The 9,706-nt window shown below is 51.8% G+C and overlaps 1 protein-coding gene and 1 pseudogene across 1 annotated transcript; one reads left to right on the forward strand and one right to left on the reverse strand.

Moving 5' to 3' along the window:
- Nucleotides 1-1,679: 1,679 nt before the first annotated feature.
- On the forward strand, nt 1,680-3,560 carry LOC121833956. The gene has a single exon (XM_042287676.1). The coding sequence runs from the start codon at nt 1,680-1,682 to the stop codon at nt 3,558-3,560; it is 1,881 nt and encodes a 626-aa protein (XP_042143610.1).
- A 2,235-nt stretch (nt 3,561-5,795) lies between these two features.
- LOC121833957 lies at nt 5,796-9,399 on the reverse strand (annotated as a pseudogene).
- Between the last annotated feature and the right edge of the window lie 307 nt (nt 9,400-9,706).

Genomic DNA, 9,706 nt, shown 5'->3' on the forward strand with positions numbered 1-9,706 from the left:
GGCAACACCCTGCGCCGATCTGTCGGGTGCTGGTATTTGGAGGCCCGCATGCAGAACAGCCAGGTCCTTCTTTAAGCAGGATAGCTTCCTAAAGGGTTTCTTTTCTACGTTGGAAATATCCAGCAAACCGCGTTCGGAAAGGAAGCTTCGGCGCTTGATGGCACGAGGGATACGAATCATAGATTCGATGTCTCGCCATCTTAATCTCGTTAGTAGAAGTCTCCTTCCTTGAGAACAGCGGGGATTCATCGTGCAGTTGCCTTGCTAGCCTTGAGCAACACTGTACTCGTACTACGCAAAAGGATGTACTCCCAATGCGCAAACTTCGTCCTTTTCTCTTATTTTTCTACTTCGAATAAGTACGTCTGTTTCAGTTTTAATTCGAGTGCAGCAGAAGCTACAAGAGCGAGTGCCGGCCTTTCAGCGTCCTTGATAAGCACGTGCGCTCGTGCAGTCCAAGCACTGTTTAGAGCAACATGCTCATGCTTATACCTTCGGCTTCACTCGCACACAAGGTGGAACGATTATATTTATATTTTATAGCTTAATATTTCTTCATGTGTGTGCCTACTCTTTTGTGCTCAATATTGTCGCCTTCGTTTTTACTACCTCTACAATCACGCTCCCTTTTACTCTTTTGGTGTTAACGCTTAGGTTTTTTTGTCTTACTAGTACTATAAACGTCCACTTGTGGGGCTACGCAAGCAAATTCTTCGAACCGGCTCAAAACGCTCTTACGCTGAAGAAAAACGCTCTACTAAAACGCGTTTTTGGACCTCCGCTTTCCATTCCGGCGAAGCGGGCCGCGCATGCGCAGTTTGGCACCCTCAGAGCGGAGCGGAAGATGAAAACGGTATACTAAAACTCTCTAATGTTAGCGGCCGAAAGCGCTAAGTTGGATAAGGAACGAGAGGTCCTGCAGTTGAGGATTGCGGCTCGTGAAGGGCGAGGTGAAGGTGCCGCAAATTTGGAAAGCGGCCGCGGGGAAGAGTCAGGCCGAGGGAGTCACGGAAGTCCCCACAAACTGATTCCACAGTTCAATGAACGAAGGGACGATCTAGATGCCTATTTGCAGCGCTTCGAGCGTACCGCAACAGGGTTGGGTTGGCCAGTGGAGAAGTGGGCCACGACTTTAGACTTATGTTTGACCGGAGAGGCGCTGACGGTGGTGGGCCGACTGACACCTGAAGATGCGCTAGACTACGCCAAGGTCAAGCTGGCGCTGTTCCAGCGATTTCGTTACACTAAAGAAGGATACCGCGAGAGGCTTCGCGGCGCCAAACCCGAGGACGGCGAAACGATGAGACAATTCGCTGCTCGACTGGCAGGGTACTTTGATAGATGGCTCGAGATAGCGGGAGTTGAGAAAACGTTCGAATCACTGCGAGACAATATCCTAGTGGAACAATTTCTGTTGACATGCTCGAGCAAGCTGACGGTCTTCCTGAGAGAGCGCGACTGCCAGAGGTTGGATGACGTAGCAGCTAAAGCTCACCTCCTCTTGGAGGCCCAGGTGCAGCATAGCACGGGTAAGCAAAAGCGAGACGAGGCGACAAACTGGCAAGACGCTGGAAACGAAGATAAACACGCAAGGGGTGGTCTCCGAAAGAGTATCCTCTGCTTCCTTTGTGCTAAGATTGGGCACAAGGCAGAAAACTGCAGAAGTATACGGCCAAGCTATGAGGTCACTGACATGTTGGAATTGCGGCCGTAGTGGTCATAAGGCAGAGAACTGTAAGGGAAGGCAGAGCGAGAAACATCAGGCGTCGTGCTTGTACACGGTGCCAACAGATAATTGCGAAAACGCCGATGATTCCTATGTCACCCTGGATAATGGTGACAAGATCCCGGTAGTGAATGCGGTCATGGGGAGAGCCCCGAAATTTCTGTCAGAGAACATGCCGGTAGTGGAAGGACGACTGGGAGAACACAAGATAACGGTGTTAAGGGACACCGGCTGCAACACCGTGGATGTTCGCAAAAAACTAGTCCCTCGAGAGAACCTAACTGGAAAGTCGAGTCCAGTGTTTTTATTAGATCGAACAGTTCGGTACCTGCCGGAGGCGGTTATTGTGATACGAACGCCCTACTACACGGGAAAGGTAACGGCGAAGTGCGTCAGTAACCCCCTATACGACTTGATACTGGGAAACATACCGCAAATGCGTGAGGCTAATGACCCTGACCCAGAATGGGAAAAGAACAATGAAGACAATCTCGGCGACTGCCTAGACAAGCCGAAGGAGAGATACGAAACATGTTCGAACGCCATCGGAGTCAACGTGGGCTGTCGCAGGGCAATGGAAGCAACCAAGAGCATCGACGAGCTCCCGGATGAGAAACCAGCCGTAGCTGCGTCCGCGAGCGAGGGGAGAGAAGCTGGAAGACCAATAGGAAAACTAGAACGCCCTCTGAAAGTCGCGCAGGTGTCAGTAACCGACACAACAGCCGAGGAACTCGGAAAGCAGCAGAAAGAGGACGCTACTCTTACGAAGTGTTTCCACGATGTAGGGAAGACAACGAAGAAACACAATTCCAAGAAAAGGATTCAGTTTTTGCTGAAGAACGACCTTCTATACAGGAGCGTCGTATACTCATCCGGCAGAAGATTAGAACAACTGGTTCTCCCAAAAAGGTCCAGGGCCGCTGCTGTAACTATGGCACATGACAGCGTTATGTCCGGACACCAGGGGGCAAAGAACGCCCTCAATCTGGTGGCGGAAGAATTCTTTTGGCCATGTATGCAAAGCGAAATCAAAAGGTACGTTCGTTCGTGTGACGCGTGCCAACGCACCGTACCCAAAGGCAAGGTAGGCAAGGCCCCCTTAGGAAGCATGCCAATCATCGAGACACCTTTTCAAAGAGTCGCGATAGATATCATCGGTCCTATAGTGCCTATCGCAAGCTCGGGGAATAGGTATATTCTCACAATGGTTGACATGGCCACGAGGTATCCTGACGCAGTAGCGTTGAAGAGCATTGGGTCCCAGCGGGTAGCCGAGGCGTTGGTTCAGATGTTCACGCGGTATGGAGTACCGGCAGAGATCCTTAGCGATCGCGGCACCAACTTTACCTCTGAGCTAATGAGAGAGGTAAGCCGGCTTCTATCGATGAAGCAACTCTTAACCACTCCCTATCATCCCATCAGCAACGGCCTGGTCGAGAAGTTTAATGGCACCATCAAGCAGATGCTAAGGAGGATGTGCAAAGAAAGACCAAAGGATTGGGATAGATATCTCCCAGCTTTGCTTTTCGCCAACAGAGAGGTGCCCCAGGCTAGCCTCAGGTTCTCGCCATTTGAACTGCTATACGGGAGAAGAGTACGAGGACCACTGGCCATCCTCAAGGAGTTGTGGTCGAACGAAGCCCTGAAGGAAGACATGAAGACGGCATATGGATACATCTTGGAGCTAAGGGAAAAACTAGAGGAAACATGCAAGTTGGCGCACGTATGCCTGCATGAAGCAAGGGAGAAGTATAAGGGATACTATGACAGGAAGAGCTGCAACCGAAATATGAACAAGGAGACCTGGCGCTCATTCTGCTTCCCACCGATCTAAACACGATGATTATGCAATGGAAAGGTCCCTTCCCTGTAGTCGCGAGAAAGAATGATGTGGATTACGAGTTGGACGTAGGAGGCAAGAAGAAGGTGTTTCACATCAATATGCTGAAAAGATATGAAGAAAGGGAGTAAGTCAACAAGGTAGACAACATTGCGGTATGGCAATGGATTCTCAAGAGAAAGATGAAGTCGCAAGCGAGCTAAGTTTTGAAGATACTGAGGGAATTCCTACGCCAAGCTGGACGAGGCAGCAAGGATGGGAAGACGTCAACATAAACGAACACTTGGAATCCCAAAAGCTTGATCAGGTACGAGAGCTGATTGAGGACTTCAAAGATATATTTTCGAATCTTCCAGGCAGGACGAGTCTGCTGACCTGTGACCTTCAACTCACCACGTCCCGACCAATACATGTGAAGCAGTACCCACTGCCGCTGTCGGTTCAGGAAACAGTCGAGCAAGAAATCGACGAGATGTTGGAGCTGGACGTGATTGAGAGATGTACCTCATCATAAAACGCGCCAGTGGTAATGGTAAAGAAAAAAGACGGATCAAACAGGTTTTGCATTGACTACAGGAGGCTCAATGACGTGACCAAGCCCGATGCGGAACCTATACCACGGATCGACGTCACGTGTGCTAAGGCGGGACAGAAGCGCTTCTTCTCGAAGCTCGATGTAGCAAAAGGGTACTGGCAGATACCTATGCAAGAAGAGGCCAAGGAAAATACTGCCTTCTCTTCGACGAGTGGGCTTTACCAATTCAAGGTCATGCACTTTGGTTTAAGAACGGCTTCCGCGACATTCACGAAACTGATGCGAAAATTGTTAGACGGCATCCCAGATGCACACCACTATATCGACGACATCCTGATCGCCACAAGCTCGTGGAGAGAGCACATTGACACGCTTCGCTGCATTTTTAGGCGCCTGCGCGAGGCTAATATTACCGTAAAGCCAAAAAAATGTGAAGTGGGCTTTAAGGAGATCAGCTTTCTGGGACACGAGATCGGAATGGGAAGGATATCACCGGACCCTAAGATCATTGAACGGATTCAAGACGTACCAAGACCGCGAACGAAGCGACAAGTAAGATCGTTCCTTGGACTCACGGGGTTCTACCGCGAGTTCGTAGCGGACTATGCGGGTCTTGCCGCGCCGTTAGTAGACCTCACCAGAAAAGGAGCCCGCAATGAGGTTGAGTGGGGGCCGGAGCAAGAGGAGGCCTTCAATGAACTAAAGACCAAGCTGGGACGTCCTCCCATCTTGTTGGCGCCAGACCCCGAGAAGGAGTTCGTGCTAAGGACAGACGCGTCTGACGCGAGTCTGGGTGCAGTGATGCTTCAAGAAAATGATGGAATGCTACATCCCGTGGCGTACGCGAGTAGAAAGCTCAGCACCGCAGAAAGGAACTACGCAACGATAGAAAATGAATGGCTGGCATTGGTATGGGCCGTTGCCAGATTTAGGTTGCTTCTGTACGGCAGAACTTTTCGAGTTCAGACCGACCACCAACCACTGGAATTCCTAAACAAAGCTAAGCATACAAATAGGCGAGTGATGAGGTGGAGTATGGCTTTGCAAGATCATAGCTTTCACGTGGAATACATAAAGGGCAGGGATAACGTGGGAGCAGACTTTCTTAGCCGCATTTAGACGTTTATTTTTCTTTTAAACTACGATTTTTGTTAGGGATAACTAGTCGAGACCCCGAAGAGGATGGGTTCCCTCAATGTATATATCTTTTTGTGTTGTATGTGTGCCAATGTCTTTTGTCAAACTTAAGACGGGGCCTTTGCATATGTGTGTGGCTACAGTGAGTTCTCAAAAAAGAAATCCTCGATTTAAATGTGGATGAAGAGGGCCCTCCGGCCAAGTGTGGTGCGGTGCAACCGGACGTCGTTTCAAGGTCATCGAGAAGGTCGTGTCGTGAAAGTGTCGTGTAGGAGGATTGTAGGGGTGGCTTGTGCTCGGTGACGTCAGGGTGGAGTCAGGCATCAAGAAAGAAAAGTTTATCTTATAAACTTCTTGAAGTTGGGGAGTGTCATGGTTTTGTGGAAGGAAGAACGTGAAGGACGAAGTCACGGGTGCGAGAAAGGTGCGTGAAGAGCACGAGCCGCGACGTTCGGCAGCCGCTTCAAGGATCTGACCGGCTGTGTCCCGGTATCGACGACCTGAACCAGAACCCGCCGCTACGCACGGCGTGAAGGGAACAGCGGAGGCATGAGCATCTACGCCACCTCAACACCGTCCCTGGACTGAGCGGCTACAGAAGCCAGGAACCGAACCTCGTCACGACATATGCCGGTGAATCTCTAGGACGATAGCCCCGTAGTTCGAACTGCTTATTTCTTTCTTGTGACTTTACTTGTAGTCTTATTACATTTTTTTCCTTCCATACTGATATTTCTTTTGTGTGTGCAAATTTATGCCCTGTTTTTTTTTTCTAACTCTCTGTCTCCCGACCCTTTTCTTAATAATACTAATAATAATAATCTTTATTTGCAAGAGCAATGTAACCCCGGGTGGCTTGCGAGGCGATGACAGAAAGGCGAGAGCCCGTACACTAGAGTGCCTGTCAGCCAACCACCCGGGGCATGAAATAACAAAACAAACAACAATAACAGAAACGAATAAAAACAAAATGAAACCGAACACTGATCATGGCGTAGAATCAGTTTAGGTGCTTTGACCGCGAAAATGCACGGCGCAAGGCAGCGGACTCGTCACCGTTGTTGGGGAGTGGAGATCGAATCGACAGGGGGGCCGCAAGAAAGTCTCTGAGGGCGGCGGGGAGTACGGAGTGCGAGTGGCGCACTGTTCGGGCGTGCAGGAGTTTTGGCTGCCCGGATCGCTTCCCGATCCTAATGCATGAGTGGAGGTGGGTATCACTCATGGACCCGTCGAGCAACCTACAAAGGAGCCCAACCCGAGCCACTGTCCGGTGGTGGGAGAGGCTTGGCCACCCAAGGGCCCTAAGGCGAGCTTCATATGGCGGCACAGGAACTTGCCGGCCCAACATCCGAGAATGAAGGGTTCGAGTAGCCCGGCGCTGCACGCCCTCCAGCCTGTCGATGAGGTGAGCCTGGAAGGGTTCCCACACGGAGCAGCAGTATTCCAGACGAGGCAGGACTAAGGCAGTGTAGAGAGCGCGGAAAGTTTCATGTCCCCAGTTCCTTGAGACACGTGTGACAAAACCAAGAGTCCGCCGGGCCCTGGACACAGTGTCTGCAATCTGAGGTGAGAAGTCCAGAGTTGAACCGAACACAACCCCAAGGATGGGGAGAGACTGAACACTAGGAATGGGAGAGCCTGACCAGTAGTATGCAGGAGGAACGGTGGAACGGCTGTTGGAGACTCGCATTGCAGCACTTTTGTGGAAGCTAATTGAGAGGCAGTTTGTTCTTGCCCAGCAGTCAATGTGGTCCGGGAGACTCTGGACACCCGGCGTGGAGGAGGGTACGTCTGCTGGGGCCAGAATGGTGGTGTCGTCTGCATATTGCACCAGCAGACACTCTTGCGATGAAGGCATGTCGTTCACATACAAGAGGAATAATGTGGGCCCCAGTACTGAGCCTTGGGGTACCCCTGAGGTGACAGCGAACTCATCGGAGGCCTTCCCATGGAACAATACACGGTGGGAGCGACCGATAAGGAAGCGGCTCAGCCAGAGCAGCAGGGGACCACGAATACCGGATTGTGCAATTTTCTGGAGGAGGATAGAGTGGTCGAGGGAATCAAAGGCGTTGCACAGGTCTAGTTGAATGATATCAGTTGGGGAACGGTTATCCAGGTTATTGCTTATGTGGTGAACAATAGTAGCGAGAGCTGACTCACAGCTTCGGTTGGGCCTAAAACCATGCTGGGAGGCAGAAAGAAGGCCGTTGTTGTCCAGAAAGCGAAGAAGGTGCTGGTTGATGGTGCGTTCGAAAGTGCGGCAGAGGATAGAAGTAATAGAGATGGGCCTGTAGCTGGAAGGGTCGTTGAGAGGTTTCCCTTTACCCTTGTGAACAGGTGTCACAAGGGCCTTCTTCCACGCGGAGGGCACGTAGGAGTGGTCGAGAAAGGATTGGAAAAGTGAGAGCAAGGAGAAAGATAGGTAAGGGAATAGGGACTTGATGAAAGTAGGGGCGAGCAGGTCAGGCCCAGCACAGTGGGAGGGCCGGATCAGTCGGGCAGCTTCATGCAGGTCGTCGAGAGACAAGCACAAATTTGGAAGGCAGGTTACAGGTTGGGAGGTGGAAGCTTCGATAGTCTGCACAAGAAGGTCGGGGTCTGGAGTAGAGGAGTTGTGGCTGAAAGCAGAGGAGAACTGTGAAGCGAAGAGTTGGGCTATGTCCCTAGGGGACGTGATGGGATGATGGTCTCTGGAGAAACAGGGACGCTGTCGGCTAGACTGAAGCCCATTGAAATACTGCCAGAACAGCTTAGGGTCCTTTTTTGCCTTCATAGAGATGGTGTGGGCGTAAGCACTGTGAGCACGAGAGATGACAGACTTGATTGAGCGCTGCAAATCTTTAGCACTCTGAAGTGAAATCTGGCACTGTGTACGAGCGGCACGTTTGAAGAGGGCTCGTTTCTGGCCAGCCATTTTCCTGATTTCGGGGGTGATCCAGGGGGACCTCTTCCTTCGCGTGGAAGTACGCGAGCAGGGCACGCATTCTTTCTGGATGGCGCCAACAAAGTCGCACCAGAGTTCGTAGTTGTCAGCGCAATCGCCCCAGTGGTAAGACACCAGGGTGCAAGATGTGCTAACTTAGCCATATGGGCATGGTCGGTCCGATAAAAGTTCCACAGAGTCCGCGCGAACCGGCCTTTCCGAGGGAGACAAGTGGCATACTCAACCTCTATTGCTTGGTGGTCGCTCCCGGACAGGCCAGGATACACGTCACAGGAGAGCATCCGAGTGATGTCTGTGGTAAAAACCAGATCGAGAAATGATGAGGCACGGCCCTGCGCAAGTTGGGCTTGGTAGGTGGCAGTGCGGCACACTTGTTGGAGGCCCACAGCAGATGTGACGTCCAGGAGGATATCATCGGTGAGGTCGCTAGGATAAGGTTCTTGGCGGCTCCACCAGTCAATATGGGAGTTGAAGTCGCCAAGGAGGACGACATCCTTGTAGCACTCGAATCTAACGCGAGAGAGCAAAGCGTCCAAGAGTGAGTACGATTCTTCGCGGCGATTGGGTGGGCAGTACACACAAGCAAGCAGAACAGTGCCGCGCGGGAGGAACACCTCCACGAAGACAGCTTCGAGGTCAGAGGACTCGAGATCCTCTCTGCGATTAACGCAGAGACTGGACGGTGTTGCGATGAGTACACCACCACCCTTCCCGTGTCTGTCCTTCCGGAACACCGTGTAAGAGGGATCGAAGAGCTCGCTGTCGTGGACCCCGGGATCGAGCCAGGTTTCGGTTAGGAGGATGACGGCAGGACGTGCGTGTGATGCGACAGTGGCTTGGAGGTCAAAAATCTTGTTTTTGACACTACGGCAGTTAGTGTACCATAGCGTCAACCCCTTGTTGACACCAGAAGGATGGGTCTGGTTTCCGGCACCGACCCGACGGCCGTCCGCGATGTCGGGGGTTGGCGACGGTAAAAGGGGGCTTGGAGCTTTGCTAGGGACGTCGAAATAATCGTCCGAGAAGTGCGGCAGCGAACACACCATGCACAACCACGGATCGCTGCAGGAGCCCAGTCGGCGGTATTGTCCCAGCGACATGTGGACGCAGCCGCGGTGAAACCACCCCTCACAAGTGTCACAACAGAGAGCGGCTTGGTTGTCCCGTACCCGCTTCGTGCAACAGGCGCAAATAGTTTGCTGCGGACCGTCAGAAGACCCGAGGAAATCATCTAGTGCAGCTCCGAGGCGTGTTCGTTTTTGCAAGATCGTCATCTCGATAGTCAGCGCGTCTGCTACTCCCGCCATCTTCTCGATCAACCAACCCCGGACGAGCCTGTGACAGGTGGTGATTCCAAAACAATAAATAAACAGGAGGAAATTAACGTTCACTGGGGCGAACTTGTGCCCAAAATAAAGAGAACACAAAGAATAAGGACAAAGCGTCGCGGGCGTCGAAGTCGGCGTAACAACAGGTTCTAACGCTGGGGTGAAAACTGACTCGCCTTGCCAGGCGGAGCCC

The sequence above is a fragment of the Ixodes scapularis genome, unplaced genomic scaffold (assembly GCF_016920785.2).
Source record: "Ixodes scapularis isolate PalLabHiFi unplaced genomic scaffold, ASM1692078v2 ptg000120l_1___fragment_3__unscaffolded, whole genome shotgun sequence".
In the NCBI taxonomy this organism is placed as follows: domain Eukaryota; kingdom Metazoa; phylum Arthropoda; class Arachnida; order Ixodida; family Ixodidae; genus Ixodes; species Ixodes scapularis.

Excerpts from the sequence above, each read along its gene's own strand:
- LOC121833956 (XM_042287676.1), top strand. The coding sequence starts at position 1,680 with ATGAGGTCACTGACATGTTGGAATTGCGGCCGTAGTGGTCATAAGGCA.